The sequence below is a fragment of the Pygocentrus nattereri genome, chromosome 2, assembly GCF_015220715.1.
Source record: "Pygocentrus nattereri isolate fPygNat1 chromosome 2, fPygNat1.pri, whole genome shotgun sequence".
Lineage (NCBI taxonomy): Eukaryota > Metazoa > Chordata > Actinopteri > Characiformes > Serrasalmidae > Pygocentrus > Pygocentrus nattereri.
The window spans coordinates 32901915-32920043 of record NC_051212.1 but is presented as its reverse complement, the minus strand read 5'-3'; the positions used below and the strand labels follow the sequence as shown (position 1 = coordinate 32920043).

General features: G+C 38.5%; 2 protein-coding genes across 3 annotated transcripts; both read left to right on the top strand.

The window, feature by feature from the left end:
* Positions 1-2021: 2021 nt before the first annotated feature.
* On the top strand, positions 2022-4971 carry LOC119262518. 2 transcript variants are annotated; one of them, XM_037534968.1, is made up of 7 exons: positions 2022-2143; positions 2472-2541; positions 2681-3031; positions 3148-3498; positions 3794-3901; positions 4018-4052; positions 4681-4971. In XM_037534968.1, the coding sequence occupies exons 1-7, from the start codon at positions 2084-2086 to the stop codon at positions 4804-4806; spliced, it is 1101 nt and encodes a 366-aa protein (XP_037390865.1). In that variant the 5' UTR covers positions 2022-2083; the 3' UTR covers positions 4807-4971. The 2 variants fall into 2 exon arrangements, with proteins under 2 accessions (XP_037390865.1, XP_037390869.1); XM_037534972.1 differs by having other exon boundaries at positions 3876-3901; positions 4681-4765.
* An 8313-nt stretch (positions 4972-13284) lies between these two features.
* Positions 13285-17802, top strand: LOC119262447. Its single transcript, XM_037534528.1, has 7 exons — positions 13285-13406; positions 13733-13802; positions 13942-14292; positions 14409-14759; positions 15055-15162; positions 15279-15313; positions 17559-17802. Exons 1-7 carry the CDS (start codon positions 13347-13349, stop codon positions 17682-17684), a joined length of 1101 nt encoding a protein of 366 aa, XP_037390425.1. The 5' UTR covers positions 13285-13346; the 3' UTR covers positions 17685-17802.
* Positions 17803-18129: the final 327 nt, after the last annotated feature.

Below are 18129 nucleotides of genomic sequence, written 5' to 3'. Positions count from 1 at the left end.
GTGTTGTTAAAAGGAAAGGTGATGTAACACAGTGGTAAACATGCCCCTGTCCCAACTTATTTGGAATGTGTTACAGGAATCAAATTCAAAATGAGTGAATATTTGCAAAAAACAATAAAGTTTATCCGTTTGAACATTAAATATCTTGTCTTTGTAGTGTATTCAGTTAAATATAGGTTGAAAAGGATTTGCAAATCATTGTATTCTGTTTTTTTTTTTTGTTTTTGTTTTTGTTTTTTTTGTTTTTTTGGGCGGCACGGTGGCGTGGTGGGTAGCGCTGTCGCCTCACAGCAAGGAGGGCCTGGGTTCGATTCCCCGGCCGGGCAACCAGGGTCCTCTCTGTGTGGAGTTTGCATGTTCTCCCCGTGTCTGCGTGGGTTTCCTCCGGGTTCTCCGGTTTCCTCCCACAGTCCAAAGACATGCAGTCAGGCCAATTGGACATGCTAAATTGCCCCTAGGTGTGAGTGTGTGAGTGACTGTCTGTGTCTGTCTGTCTGCCCTGCGATGGACTGGCGACCTGTCCAGGGTGTATCCTGCCTTCCGCCCGATGACTGCTGGGATAGGCTCCAGCATCCCTCCGCGACCCTGACGGAGAAGCGGCTTAGAAAATGCATGGATGGATGGATGTATTCTGTTTTTATTTATGTTTTACACAACGTCCCAACTTCATTGGAATTGGGGTTGTATACCAAATTGAAATACCTCCTCGTATTCCTGTGGTGTTCATGAACTGTACAGTAACATTGCTGTAAAATTACAATATTCCTATGGTTTAGTGCCACCAAATGAAGCTCTTTATTTTTCCTTATTCTACAGTAACAGTGCAAGGATCTAACTGTGTTTTAGAAAAGTCTTAGTGAAGGTCGGAGGCCAATGGCTCTGTATCCAGTTGGAAATATCACATAACTGAGTTCACATCGTATGCCTCAGGAATAAACAATAAGTCAGTGAATTGCAAAGGTTTCATGTAATGCACCAGAATGTGAAATATTCTTTTGTAACTTTTTTCCTGATTGATTTTGAATGATATTAAGAGATCAGTAATGAATGTAATATTGGTATCTGTCATATTGGTATATGTATATATACCATATATATACAATATATATTGATGATAAGGGCAAAACTGGGGAATATTTTGCACAAGTCTGCCCATCCACTTCATGCTGTGATATGCAGGAACAACAATGAACCACCAGTCCATTCCACTAAGGAGCTCTAGGAGGCGCTTTTTTTTGCTGACAGCATTCAGGCTACACAATGCAGCATATTATGTCATTGTCAGTCTATCAGAGCAAACACATTTTCCACACAAATAAATAATATACCACACGTTAATTATTGTTATACATGTGTTGATATTCATTCACATTAACTGCAAAACATCACAACACACACCACAATATGTGAATATTTGAGTTGATGTTGATTTCTGCACATTTTTATTTGCATTTGTTCATCCTATGTGTAAATATTTGTCATTTCAAATTACACACACTTTCACTGGTTTGATACCCTCAAGGGTTCGTCTTTAGTGTTTTTCAGTTAAGCCACATGATTGCACCATATTCAGTTGCAGTTATATTTATGTTTACTCTATAAAACCCCTCTTCACATCAGGCTTTTTACCTTATTCTTCTACTTAAAAATGTTAAGTACCTCTATCTATCTATCTATCTATCTATCTATCTATCTATCTATCTATCTATCTATCTATCTATCTATTTAACTAAATCCCTCACATTCATGCAAAGCCTCGGCTCTGATGAGCCTCGGCTCTGTTTAATCAAATTCATTAAACACGAATCATTCACAATTGGTTAAGACTAAAATAAATAATATTGTCAAAATATTTTTCAATATAATCTGTAAATGAAATCTGAATTTGAAATCTTGACACATTTATATTGGTGAGATTCCTTTGGCTAAATTAGGTGTGGAATCCAGCTGTAGTGATTTGCATATTATGTACTATATTTATACCCAGTGATGTGTGAGCTCGGGGCCCAGTTCAACTTCCTGTTATAAGAGCCAGTCAGCTCTCAGTACAAGCTGCTCTTGGAGAAGTTTTAAGTGCAAAGAGATGCAGACGTACTACCTACCACTCAAAAGATTACTCGATTACTCCTGTCCTACAAACACTGTAAGTAACTATATACCATATACTTCATTCATTCTATGTGTCTGTATATATATATTATATATATATATATATATATATATATATATATATATATATATGGCTGCTGTCTGAACAAAATCCTTTTTGTTGGTTTTCACCTTTGACATAACTGGAAAATAACTTATTTCATGATGAATGGACCAAAAGACCAAGATTACTTTAATTTGATTACATTGACTTATATGTAAAGTCATTATTTTGGCTATATGAAGTTTTGTTCCAACAGCAGTTTATATATAAATTTATATAAACTAAATGCTTTTTAAAGTTTTTATATCTTTTTCTTCAGGAGAAATATTACATGAAGAGCTGGGCAATGATTCAGTTGTATGTAATCATTTTGCTGTCATCAGCAGGAGGTACGGTTTAAGTATTATTTTTTTCTTTGCTTTTCAACTTGATTAAAGTTCATTTTGTGTGCTTTACTTGGTAAGAACATAGATTTCTATAGTGTCTTATTTACAGCTTTTAGTGAGATTCATTTCTGTGCTCTTTCAGGTGGCGCCTCAAAGATTGACGTTCCGTGTGCAGATGGGTTGAAATACATTCAAAATGGAGAAAATATCACTCTGAATTGCCCTTTTCTCTCTTTTGATGTGATGGTGACTGCATGGCTCAAACAGACTCCAGGAGAAAAGCCTCTTGTCATTGCTTATGTTTATCGCTCTACAACAGTTAAATATTATGATGGTTTCCACGAAAGCGGCCGCTTTAATGCATTAAGAGGACTAAGCAGTTTTACTCTGAGTATCTCAAATGCAGAACCATCTGATTCAGCTACATATTACTGTGTGGCTGCAGATTATACAGACACTGCATTACTAGGTTGTACTGTTTTAGTCCTCAAAGGTTGGTGTTAGTGTACTGCAGTCTACTTTTATTAAATAACATCAGTTTTGAAAAAACAATCTACATTCTGACATTTACATCTCAATCAGAAATCAGTAACATTTTCATCTCTTTAGGTTCGTCTTCTAGTCTCTCTGCTGTTCTCCAGCCTCCTGTATCAGACCCATTTGAACTGGGAGGAGATAAAACTTTGCAGTGTTCAATACTCACAGATGCATCTGCAGGAGATCACAGTGTGTACTGGTTCAGACATGGATCAGGAGAATCCCATCCAGGAATCATTTACACTCATGGAAACAGGAGTGATGAGTGTAAGAAAAGCTCTGAGACTGATTCTCCTACACAGAGCTGCGTCTACAAACTCCCCAAGAGAAACCTCAGCCTCTCTGATGCTGGAACTTACTACTGTGCTGTGCTCATGTGTGGAGAGATCATCTTTGGGAACGGAACTAAACTGGAATTTGCAGGTAAGATAAAAACCCCAGATACAGTGTAATTATTTCAGAATTTTAGTAATGCAATAAAAGTAAAATGTATGCAAATATATAAAACAAATGATCTATGATGTGAATTTCTTTGTGCTGTTGTTGTGCAGCAGTGTTGGTGTACATGGTGATATACAATGAAATAGTCATTTAGAGTTTTAAAGCTTATGTTATTGTGATGTTTTAGTTCTATTTCAGGATATGTTGTACTTGTCTATGATGCATTACATTTATTTTAATGTTAAGTGATGAAGCTCTGATTACTTGATTATTATAGAGAATGCTGTTTTGGATCCTGCCGTTCTGGTTTTATCAGCATCAAACATCGTCTTGATGGTTGTGGTTTTATTTCTGTGCAGAAAATTACACAGCAGTCATCATAAAAGTAGGTTTTATAGTTCATTTCATTTTCATATTCTATTTAATGTTCTCAGCAGTTTTTGTACATTGTTGCCGTACTGATGCAATATGTTTGAGTGATTTACTTGTTATATGTTGAAGATGCCGCCGAACGTGACAGAGTTCAAGTAAATCAGGTGATTATTTTACTTTCTATTAAGTTTTTTATAACTCAAATACAGAAACTTCATAATTAATGTGATAAATTAACACCACTATGCTTTTTAACAACTTTGACTGACCCAAATACAGCTTCTAAAGTTGCACGGATGGCTCTCTTAATAAATCTAAAAAGCTGTTATCATCTACTGCCATACCGTAAATTTGTTTATCAACGAAGTTGATCGAGTCCTAAATATCATTTACAAGTTAAACACATAGCTGGAGCTGGCAGTATCAGTAATATCATTAACTTTAGGGCTTGAGTACGTGCTCAGCAGACTACAATAAATAAATATACAAGTAGACAGCAAAGTGGAAATTTCCACTATGAGAAAATTTACAACAATTTACAAAAGTTACAACAAAAGTGACTGAACATATAATAATGTGATTCATTGCAATTTATTATTGAAATCATTTTACAGCCTCAGTGTTCATATTAAATATAGCACTGATTATAAATTGTACATCTAAACTTTAAACTTAATATTCCATTTGTGTTTATCAGTCATTCTAATTTAAAATATTGATTCTTAGTTTATTACAGATTCTGAAATACCACTTTATTCTCTATGTAAAATATTTGTGTGTGTGGTCTGTCAGGCTGAAGACACCGACGTCTTGAACTATGCAGCTCTAAGCTTTGCTCAGTCTTCCTCCTCAAGAAGAAGCAGAACAAAGAACAGCAGTGATCAGCCTGTGTACGCACAGGTAAAGACCCATCAGTAGAAACAACATCAGAGTTACAATCAAACCTGGAAATCTACTGTCATCATAACTACACTGTAAGCAGTGATTTAACACTCATGTAGAATGTTATCATAATTATTCATCAGTGTACCTCTGTATGTGTCAATTTTGTGTGAATAAAGCATTTTCTATCATTTTACATCACATTATTATCATTATTATTATTATTATTATTATTATTATTATTACCCCATTGTATTTTTAACATGTATTTTGTTTAAATGTAAATATATTGGAAATACATATAATATTGCAATTTGATGACTTCATAAACACTTTTTATTGAACTTTTTATGTTTTATAAAATACAATAAATGTTATACTTTTTAATCATTTGACTTGAATTAGTAATAATGGCTACTGGGTTAAAAGTTATATTTTAATCCTTTTTAGTATTTTGACTTTGACATGATTTAAACTGCATATAAATACAACAGTAGTTAAAATTAATAATACCCACAACAGCTTGATTTTTTTTTGGAAGATGTACTTTATGTCAGGTTGTCCAACATTTGATCTTTACAATTTAAAAGTTATTATTTCTTTATATTGTGCTTTTTAGTGAAATACCTTTAGCTCAAACAGTTAAACCATAACAGACTCTTATCACCAGGGTTGCCAAATTTTACATTTTGCTAGGCTGGGGTGGTAGTGGTGAATGTGGCCATGAGGGTGGACAGTGTGGGGTTTAGAGGGTTAGAGGTTCTGTTGGGTTTTTTTGTCTGTTTTTCTTAGTATTTTATTTTTTGTGTCCTAGTTGCACATTGATCCTATTTACACAACAGTACTACTCTTTATTCTCACTATTGTAGCATCTAGATGGCCATTTTGTTACTAGCCAGGAATACAAAAACTTGACCTGACCTGTTTCCACATCAAAACTACCTATATCAATTTAAAATAAGACATCCATTTTTAAGTAAAATATTTAGAAATATCATTTTTGCTTAAATTACTCATTATAAAATAATTTTATGTCACATTAAGTGACTTGATGAGGAGTCACAACATGAGCCTTCAGAGGAGCAAAGACTGAAAGCTGGTACATTCTACTTTTGTTTAGCATTGCTAATTAGTTGTTGTCTCACCACTGATCTGATCAGCCTACTACAATGAGGACAGCATACTGTCCAAATACAGAAAATATGCAATAAAGAATACAGCCCAGTTAAAAAGTGCCTGCTATTGGTAACCAGTGGCCAAATTCTTCATCTGGTTGCAAATGATAGGCATGGATTTCAAATCTAACAGCTACACAGTGAAAATAGACAGAACTGCATTCATTTTGCAGAATAAACTGTACTGCTGTGTGTAGGCATGAATGCCACCCTTGCACCCTGACATTTTATTAAAGAATAACTTTGTTCTCAACATGTTTAGTTTACTGACCAAGTTTATTATTTACCTTTTCATTTTCCCGTTTTAGGGCGGTTTGTCATGTGTTTAGTGAAAGTACTTCTTCAGTACAGAAACATTAACACACCACAGAAGTAATTCGTCTTCCACAGACCTTTCTTACTGGTTGACTGTTGCTATGGATATCAGTCCTGAATCCACTGATCTACAACTCATATGGACCAGCAGTGTCTAGCTAGCATGTTCACCCCCTTTTGAATTCAAATAAACTGTCGTTGTGAGTGTTTTCAATTGGTAAAGCTGGAGAAGTGGGGAATTTTCTGAGTGTTCAGGTTCATCAATAAGCCGTTTTTTGGACAGAATTCAAAGTACTTGTGAAATGTTAAGTGTGATGTGACAGTGTGAGATTAGACCTCATGAGATTTGGCAGCCCTGATATCACTTACAGGCGTAGAAATACTACAGAAAACCTAACTTATAATAATGTTTAAAGCATTAAAGCAAACGTTTTTAATGTATAAAAAAGCATTAAAGCAAATGTTTTTAATGTATAAAAATTGTTTAATGTCAAAGATTAAGTTTCAAAGATGAAGTCTTACAAAATCTGACCAAAAAAGTACAATTGACAATAAGTGGACCTGCTGCAGACATTTATTCACGTAACTATCCATCCATCCATCCATCCATCATCTTCCACTTCTCCGGGGTTCGGGTCGCGGGGGCAGCATCCTGAGCAATGAGGCCCAGACCTCCCTTTCCCCAGCCACTTCCACTAGCTCCCTGGGAGGGATTCCGAGGCACTCCCAGGCCAGCTGGGCGATATAGTCACGCCAGCGTGTCCTGGGTCTTCCCCGGAGTCTCCTCCCCGGTGGACTTGCCTGTGACACCTCCCAAGGGAGGTGTCCAGGAGGCATCCTAACCAGATGCCCGAACCACCTCAACTGGCTCCTCTCGACGTGGAGAAGCAGCGGCTCTACTTTGAGTCCCTCCCGGATGACCGAACTTCTCACCCTATCTCTAAGGGAGAGTCCAGCCACCCTGCGGAGGAAACTCATTTCGGACGCTTGTATTCGCGATCTCGTTCTTTCGGTCATTACCCAAAGCTCATGACCATAGGTGAGGGTGGGAACATAGATTGACCAGTAAATCGAGAGCCTTGCCTTATGGCTCAGCTCTTTCTTTACCACAACAGACCGGTAAAGAGCCCGCATCACTACTGACCCAGCACCAATCCGCCTGTCAATCTCCCGCTCCCTTGTACCATCACTCGTGAACAAGACCCCGAGATACTTAAACTCGGATTCATCAAACCCGCTTCACACTCGGCTAAAAACCGATCCAGTGAAAGCTGAAGTTCACGGCCTGATGTCCCCAATAGGACCACATCATCTGCAAACAGCAGCGATGTGACCCTGAGGTCACCAAACCGGACACCCTCCATCCCCTGACTGCGCCTAGAAATTCTATCCATAAAAATTATGAATAGAATCGGTGACAAAGGGCAGCCCTGACGGAGTCCAACTCTCACTGGGAACAAGTCTGACTTACTGCCGGCCATGCGAACCAAACTCCTGCTTTGTTTGTACAGGGCCTGAATGGCTCGTAGCAAAGAGCCATGTACCCCGTACTCCCGAAGCACCTCCCACAGAATACCCCGGGGAATACAGTCGAATGCCTTCTCCAAATCCACAAAGCACATGTGGACTGGTTGGGCAAACTCCCATGAACCCTCCAGAATCCTGGAGAGGGTAAAGAGATGGTCCAGTGTTCCACGACCAGGGCTCCTCCTGAATCCGAGGTTCGACTATGAGCCGGACTCTCTTCTCCAGTACCCCTGCATAGACCTTGCCAGGGAGGCTGAGGAGTGTGATTCCCTTATAGTTGGAACACACCCTCCGGTCCCACACCACCACCCCAGTCTGCCAATCCAGTGGCACCACCCCCGATGTCCACGCAATGTTGAAAAGGCGTGTCAGCCAAGACAGCCCCACAACATCCAGAGCCTTGAGGAACTCGGGACGGATCTCATCCACCCCTGGAGCCCTGCACCAAGGAGCTTTTTAACTACCTTAGCGACTTTGGCCTCAGTAATGGACAAGCCTATTCCTGTGTCCCCAGACTCTGCCTCCTCACTGGAGAATGTGTTGGTGGGATTGAGAAGGTCCTCAAAGTATTCCTTCCTCCGCCCAATGACGTCTTCAGTCGAAGTCAGCAGCACACCATCTCCACTACATACAGTGCTTGTGGCACACTGCTTTCCCCTTCTGAGTCGCCTGACGGTTTGCCAGAATCTTTTCGGAGCCGACTTAAAGTCACTTTCCAAGGCCTCACCGAACTCTTCCCACACCCGGGTTTTTGCCTGAAGCCGCAGATCGCTTGGCCTGTCGATACCTGCCAGCTGCCTCTGGTGTCCTACAGGCCAACAATGTCCGGTAGGACTCCTTCTTCAGCTTGACGGCATCTCTCACCTGGGGTGTCCACCACCGGGTTCAAGGATTACCGCCCCGACAGGCACCAACTACCTTGCGATCACAGCTACAGTCAGCCGCTTCAACAATGGAGGAGCGGAACATGGCCCATTGTGAGTCAATGTCCCCCACCTCCCCCGATATCTGGTCAAAGTTCTGCCGGAGGTGTGAGTTGAAGATCAATCTGACAGATTCTTCTGCCAGACGTTCCCAGCAAACCCTCACTATACGTTTGGGTTTGCCTGGTCTGACCGGCATCTTCCCCCACCACCTGATCCAACTCACCACCAGGTGGTGATCAGTTGACAGCTCAGCTCCTCTCTTTACCCGAGTGTCCAATACACATGGCCGCAAGTCCGCTGACACGACTACAAAGTCAATCATTGAACTGCGGCCTAGGGTGTCCTGGTGCCATGCGCACTTATGGACATCCTTGTGTTCAAACATGGTGTTCGTTATGGACAAACTGTGGTTTCCACAGAAGTCCAAAAACTGAACACCACTCGGGTTCAGATCAGAGAGGCCATTCCTCCCAATCACACCCCTCCAGGTCTCACTGTCGTTGCCCACGTGAGCATTGAAGTCCCCCAGTAGGACAATCGAGTCTCCAGGAGGAGCACTTTCATGTACCTCTCCCAAGGACTCTATGACACCATGAGTGAATGCCCGGCCACCAGACGCTCGCTGGCGAGCCCCTCCCCCAGGCCTGGCTCCAGGGTGGGGCCCCGGTAACCCTGATCCGGGCAGGGTACACAAGTCCTTCCTTTTTGGTTTCATAGGGGTGATTATGGAGGTGATTGTGGATCACACTTTGTCTGGCCTGTCACCTAGGACCAGTTTGCCATGGGAGTCCCTACCAGGAGCTTTTGCTCCAGACAACATAGCTCCTAGGATCATTCAAGCACACAAAACTCTCCACCACGATAAGGTGGTGATCCATGGAGAGGTTGACGTAACTATTTAAAAAAAAAATGAAACAAATATTAACTAGGAATAAAAACACTAAAAATAGTATTTCATTGACGTAACTATTTAAAATGAAATACTATTTTTAGTGTTTTTATTCCTAGTTAATATTTCCGTTCTGTGCAGTCATTCAGCAATTAAACTCATTATTTACATGACTGCTTTACAAATGTTCAGTGCAGGCAAGTTTGAGAACTGATCAAAGATGTGTGCTGGCCAATTTAAAGGAAAAAAGCACACATTTATTAGACCAGGGCATCTTTTAATCACATCGAAACGTGGTAGTTTTTAATGTCTAATAAAGAAGAGGCCTGAGTAACAGAAGGTACCCATTAAGATATGCTATCACTACAGCTAATACTGGAGCTAATCAGTCCAACATTAGATGGTGAGGAGGGCGCGTGCATTCAAGTACATTAATGTTTATGTTTCGATCAGAAACGCAAGCCAGTCCTATTTGATCAGCTTTATTCAGCTAATGGTGATCATCAAAGTTAAGAAAGCCAGCTTAGCTCGCTGACTGATCTAATCATTGTTCTGTAATGTTATCTGTCATTAGATATCAAATTAAAATCAGTGTTAGGAATACAGTAACCAAGAGGATGATTAGCATATTAGCAGACAAGTATGTTAATGCTTTTGACACTGAGCTGTGATGTGGTATAGTTTGCAAAATTCTAAAACCTTTTCAGCTTTAGAAATGAAATAAAACAAAAATAGGATATCAGGTGTCTGAATTATACATTTAATACAAAAATCTGTTTAACGATTTTTAGTGTAATAATTTTAATGTACTAATTTACTGCTATTGGTCTTGGGATTATAAACTAGCGGTCTTGATCTCGTATCAGTCTCGACATTATTTGGTCTTCTCTCAGTATCAGGGTAAGGTGGGTTCAGGTATTGTTCACACCAGCTGAGTGCGATGCCTCCATCTAAGGTAACTGGAAATGGAGTAATTATTGAATATCTGGCCCAATTCAGCACATTCAGAAACATTCACTTAGTCGCTAAGTGATATAAATTGTTGATATAAATGAAATAGCCAACTACCTTTTTCATGCATTACTGAATTGAATAGCTTGTCCTTCTTTAAGTAAGTCAGATTGGTTTGTGAGTTCGTTCAGCTAGCTTAGTTAACTAGTTTAGTAGCAAAAAGGCAATTACTTTTTCACATAGAGTAGGGCTGAGCAGCATTTATCCTTTAATAAATTAAATCATCATTTAAAATGACATTTTATGTTTATTTAGGTCATTATTGTCTAATATTAAAATTAATTTCTTGGCCCAGGTTTTTGGTCATTGCAAAGCAGCTGTGTCCATATGTATTTAGGAAGTGTGTCGAGCACTGAAGACATACACCAGTACATGAAACCAGCTCCAGGAGATCAAGAATGGTTTCAAGGACAGGTGGAGGTCCCACAATATTTTTTTAATAAGATATTTTTTTATTTTTCTTCCACCATCCACACACATACAACAATAATAATCTTTATACAATTGTCATTCATATCTGTGCCTGCTGACTGGCCAGATTTATTTAAAACATCAGCTTAGATGCTGATTGGTGGGTGCATTAGATACATTTAACCTGCACGTTAGATCCACGTTTGAGACTGGCGCTGAAACAAAAAGCTCAGAAAGAAGTACATTACAAGAGCAGATTTTAATTAAAAAAATCCCAATCCCCAAGATCAGTCACTGTTACCAGGAAAACCAGTAACTACTGTTAATATGAATATGAGAAGTGCTCAGAGTATTGTGAGACAGGAAAAACAATGTTGGTGATTGAATAGTCTGAGTCTGTGCATGCAGCAGTATCATCAGAAGGGTCAGCAACACGCAGATGAGGCTATCTGAGCAGTGTTGGACATCAGGAAGTTCCATGGTGGTCAACTGGTCCAGAGGGTGACAAGCAGGGGCACCCGACTGAAGCAGACAAAGAAACAGCATCAGACCACACTGGATGGGCAGTTGTTCAACTTACTGTATGCAGGGTTACTGTATCCAGCAGCCTACAAAGGCCAACATTCTTTTCTATGTAGTTGTCTGGTTGGGGAGCAGTGCCACTGCAGGGGAAGCCAACTGTCTCAATAAATTGATCAGAACAAACAGCACTATCCCAGAACTCACTGGAGGCAGTGACAGAGAGGATGATAAGGGCAAAACTGGGGAATATTTTGCACAAGTCTGCCCATCCACTTCATGCTGTGATATGCAGGAACAACAATGAACCACCAGTCCATTCCACTAAGGAGCTCTAGGAGGCGCTTTTTTTTGCTGACAGCATTCAGGCTACACAATGCAGCATATTATGTCATTGTCAGTCTATCAGAGCAAACACATTTTTCCACACAAATAAATAATATACCACACATTAATTATTGTTATACATGTGTTGATATTCATTCACATTAACTGCAAAACATCACAACACACACCACAATATGTGAATATTTGAGTTGATGTTGATTTCTGCACATTTTTATTTGCATTTGTTCATCCTATGTGTAAATATTTGTCATTTCAAATTACACACACTTTCACTGGTTTGATACCCTCAAGGGTTCGTCTTTAGTGTTTTTCAGTTAAGCCACATGATTGCACCATATTCAGTTGCAGTTATATTTATGTTTACTCTATAAAGCCCCTCTTCACATCAGGCTTTTTACCTTATTCTTCTACTTAAAAATGTTAAGTACCTCTATCTATCTATCTATCTATCTATCTATCTATCTATCTATCTATCTATCTATCTATCTATCTATCAATCTATCGTATTTTCCGGATTATACGTCGCTCTGGAGTATAAGTCGCACCAGCCAAAAAAATGCACAGTAATGAAAAAAAAACATATATACGTCGCACCGGAGTATAAGTCGCATTTTTGGGGGGGGGGGATTTAATAAAATCCAAGTTAACGTAACATGAACAGTTATTCAGATAACAATGACAAACTATAACAAAGAACATGCTAACAAGTTTATCAAACCATTTTTATCAAAGTTTATATCACTCAAAATCATCAAATCCATTGAACTCTTCATCCTCAGTGTCACTTATGAACAACTCCGCTAACTCTGGAGGTGGACGAAGCGCCGCTTCCTCTTCTTCGTCGCTTTTGTCAGACTCGTCGTCAGTTACATTTGCAATTATTCCAGCCTTTCTGAATCCCAGCAGGATGCTTTCGGTTTTCACGGAAGCCCATGCTTTGCTGATCCATTCAATGACTTCCGAGAACGTAGCGTGGCGCATTCTCCCGGTTGCCGTGAAGTCCGTATTTTCCGGACTATAAATCGCTCCGGAGTATAAGTTGCACCCCTGGCCAAACTATGAAAAAAGTGCGACTTATAATCCGGAAAATACGGTATCTAACTAAATCCCTCACATTCTTGCAAAGCCTCTGCTCTGATGAGCCTCGGCTCTGTTTAATCAAATTCATTAAACACGAATCATTCACAATTGGTTAAGACTAAATTAAATAATATTGTCAAAATATTTTTCAATATAATCTGTAACTGAAATCTGAATTTGAAATCTTGACACATTTATATTGGTGAGATTCCTTTGGCTAAATTAGGTGTGGAATCCAGCTGTAGTGATTTGCATATTATGTACTATATTTATACCCAGTGATGTGTGAGCTCGGGGCCCAGTTCAACTTCCTGTTATAAGAGCCAGTCAGCTCTCAGTACAAGCTGCTCTTGGAGAAGTTTTAAGTGCAAAGAGATGCAGACGTACTACCTACCACTCAAAAGATTACTCGATTACTCCTGTCCTACAAACACTGTAAGTAACTATATACCATATACTTCATTCATTCTATGTGTCTGTATATATATATTATATATATATATATATATATATATATATATATATATATATGGCTGCTGTCTGAACAAAATCCTTTTTGTTGGTTTTCACCTTTGACATAACTGGAAAATAACTTATTTCATGATGAATGGACCAAAAGACCAAGATTACTTTAATTTGATTACATTGACTTATATGTAAAGTCATTATTTTGGCTATATGAAGTTTTGTTCCAACAGCAGTTTATATATAAATTTATATAAACTAAATGCTTTTTAAAGTTTTTATATCTTTTTCTTCAGGAGAAATATTACATGAAGAGCTGGGCAATGATTCAGTTGTATGTAATCATTTTGCTGTCATCAGCAGGAGGTACGGTTTAAGTATTATTTTTTTCTTTGCTTTTCAACTTGATTAAAGTTCATTTTGTGTGCTTTACTTGGTAAGAACATAGATTTCTATAGTGTCTTATTTACAGCTTTTAGTGAGATTCATTTCTGTGCTCTTTCAGGTGGCGCCTCAAAGATTGACGTTCCGTGTGCAGATGGGTTGAAATACATTCAAAATGGAGAAAATATCACTCTGAATTGCCCTTTTCTCACTTTTGATGTGATGGTGACTGCATGGCTCAAACAGACTCCAGGAGAAAAGCTTCTTGTCATTGCTTATGCTTATCGCACTACAACAGTTAAATATTATAATGGTTTCCACGAAAGCGGCCGCTTTAATGCATTAAGAGAACTAAGCAGTTTTACTCTGAGTATCTCAAATGCAGAACCATCTGATTCAGCTACATATTACTGTGTGGCTGCAGATTATACAGGCACTGCATTATTAGGTTGTACCGTTTTAGTCCTCAAAGGTTGGTGTTAGTGTACTGCAGTCTACTTTTATTAAATAACATCAGTTTTGAAAAAACAATCTACATTCTGACATTTACATCTCAATCAGAAATCAGTAACATTTTCATCTCTTTAGGTTCGTCTTCTAGTCTCTCTGCTGTTCTCCAGCCTCCTGTATCAGACCCTGTTGAACTGGGAGGAGATAAAACTTTGCAGTGTTCAATACTCACAGATGCATCTGCAGGAGATCACAGTGTGTACTGGTTCAGACATGGATCAGGAGAATCCCATCCAGGAATCATTTACACTCATGGAAACAGGAGTGATGAGTGTAAGAAAAGCTCTGAGACTGATTCTCCTACACAGAGCTGCGTCTACAAACTCCCCAAGAGAAACCTCAGCCTCTCTGATGCTGGAACTTACTACTGTGCTGTGCTCATGTGTGGAGAGATCATCTTTGGGAACGGAACTAAACTGGACATTGCAGGTAAGATAAAAACCCCAGATACAGTGTAATTATTTCAGAATTTTAGTAATGCAATAAAAGTAAAATGTATGCAAATATATAAAACAAATGATCTATGATGTGAATTTCTTTGTGCTTTTGTTGTGCAGCAGTGTTGGTGTACATGGTGATATACAATGAAATAGTCATTTAGAGCATTAAAGTTTATGTTATTGTGATGTTTTAGTTCTATTTCAGGATATGTTGTACTTGTCTATGATGCATTACATTTATTTTAATGTTAAGTGATGAAGCTCTGATTACTTGATTATTATAGAGAATGCTGTTTTGGATCCTGCCGTTCTGGTTTTATCAGCATCAAACATCGTCTTGATGGTTGTGGTTTTATTTCTGTGCAGAAAATTACACAGCAGTCATCATAAAAGTAGGTTTTATAGTTCAATTCATTTTCATATTCTATTTAATGTTCTCAGCAGTTTTTATACATTGTTGCTGTACTGATGCAATATGTTTGAGCGATTTACTTGTTATATGTTGAAGATGCCGCCGAACGTGACAGAGTTCAAGTAAATCAGGTGATTATTTTACTTTCTTTTAAGTTTTTTATAACTCAAATACAGAAACTTCATAATTAATGTGATAAATTAACACCACTATGCTTTTTAACAACTTTGACTGACCCAAATACAGCTTCTAAAGTTGCACGGATGGCTCTCTTAATAAATCTAAAAAGCTGTTATCATCTACTGCCATACCGTAAATTTGTTTATCAACGAAGTTGATTGAGTCCTAAGTATCATTTACAAGTTAAACACATACAGTGCTGGCCAAAAGTATTGCCACCCCTGCAATTCTGTCAGATAATACTCAATTTCTTCCAGAAAATGATTGCAATCACAAATGCTTTGGTATTAATATCTTCATTTATTTTGCTTGCAATGAAAAAACACGAAAGAGAATGAAAAAAAAGTCAAATCAATTATTATTTTACACAAAACTCCAAATATGGGCCGGACAAAAGTATTGGCACCCTCAGCCTAATACTTGGTAGCACAACCTTTAGACAAAATAACTGCGAACAACCGCTTCCGGTAACCATCAATGAGTTTCTTACAATGCCCTGCTGGAATTTTAGACCATTCTTCTTTGGCAAACTGCTCCAGGTCCCTGAGATTTGAAGGGTGCCTTCTCCAAACTGCCATTTTGAGATCTCTCCACAGGTGTTCTATGGGATTCAGGTCTGGACTCATTGCTGGCCACTTTAGAAGTCTCCAGTGCTTTCTCTCAAACCATTTTTTAGTGCTTTTTGAAGTGTGTTTTGGGTCACTGTCCTGCTGGAAGACCCATGACCTCTGAGGGAGACCCAGCTTTCTCACACTGGGCCCTACATTATGCTGCAAAATTTGTTGGTAGTCTTCAGACTTCATAATGCCATGCACACGGTCAAGCAGTCCAGTGCCAGAGGCAGCAAAGCAACCCCAAAACATCAGGGAACCTCCACCGTGTTTGACTGTAGGGACCGTGTTCTTTTCTTTAAAGGCCTCGTTTTTTTTCCTTCCCAAAAAGCTCTACTTTTGTCTCATCTGACCAGAGAACATTCTTCCAAAACGTTTTTGGCTTTCTCAGGTAAGTTTTGGCAAACTCCAGCCTGGCTTTTTTATGTCTCTGGGTCAGAAGTGGGGTCTTCCTGGGTATCCTACCATAGAGTCCCTTTTCATTCAGACGCTGACGGATAGTATGGGTTGACACTGTTGTACCCTCGGACTGCAGGGCAGCTTGAACTTGTTTGGATGTTAGTCGAGGTTCTTTATCCACCATCCGCACAATCTTTCGTTGAAATCTCTCGTCAATTTTTCTTTCCCGTCCACATCTAGGGAGGTTAGCCACAGTGCCATTGGCTTTAAACTTCTTGATGACACTGCGCACGGTAGACACAGGAACATTCAGGTCTTTGGAGATGGACTTGTAGCCTTGAGATTGCCCATGTTTCCTCACAATTTTGCTTCTCAAGTCCTCAGACAGTTCTTTGGACTTCTTTCTTTTCTCCATGCTCAATGTGGTACACACAAGGACACAGGACAGAGGTTGAGTCAGCTTTAATCCATTTTAACTGGCTGCAAGTGTGATTTAGTTATTGCCACCACCTGTTATGTGCCACAGGTAAGTAACAGGTGCTGTTAATTACACAAATTAGAGAAGCATCACATGATTTTTCAAAGGGTGCCAATACTTTTGTCCACCCCCTTTTTTATGTTTGGTGTGGAATTATATCCAATTTGGCTTTTTGACAATTCTTTTTGTGGTTTTCCATTGAAGACAAATTAAATGAATATTTTAATATCAAAGCATTTGTGACTGCAATTATTTTCTGGGAAAAATCAAGCATTATGTGACAGAATTGCAGGGGTGTCAATACTTTTGGCCAGCACTGGAGCTGGAGCTGGCAGTATCAGTAATATCATTAACTTTAGGGCTTGAGTACGTGCTCAGCAGACTACAATAAATAAATATACAAGTAGACAGCAAAGTGGAAATTTCCACTATGAGAAAATTTACAACAATTTACAAAAGTTACAACAAAAGTGACTGAACATATAATAATGTGATTCATTGCAATTTATTATTGAAATCATTTTACAGCCTCAGTGTTCATATTAAATATAGCACTGATTATAAATTGTACATCTAAACTTTAAACTTAATATTCCATTTGTGTTTATCAGTCATTCTAATTTAAAATATTGATTCTTAGTTTATTACAGATTCTGAAATACCACTTTATTCTCTATGTAAAATATATTTGTTTGTGTGGTCTGTCAGGCTGAAGACACAGACGTCTTGAACTATGCAGCTCTAAGCTTTGCTCAGTCTTCCTCCTCAAGAAGAAGCAGAACAAAGAACAGCAGTGATCAGCCTGTGTACGCACAGGTAAAGACCCATCAGTAGAAACAACGTCAGAGTTACAATCAAACCTGGAAATCTACTGTCATCATAACTACACTGTAAGCAGTGATTTAACACTCATGTAGAATGTTATCATAATTATTAATCAGTGTACCTCTGCATGTGTCAATTTTGTGTGAATAAAGCATTTTCTATCATTTTACATCACATTATTATCATTATTATTATTATTATTATTATTACCCCATTGTATTTTTAACATGTATTTTGTTTAAATGTAAATATATTGGAAATAAATATAATATTACAATTTGCTGACTTCATAAACACTTTTTATTGAACTTTTTATGTTTTATAAAATACAGTAAATGTTATACTTTTTAATCATTTGACTTGAATTAGTAATAATGGCTACTGGGTTAAAAGTTATATTTTAATCCTTTTTAGTATTTTGACTCTGACATGATTTAAACTGCATATAAATACA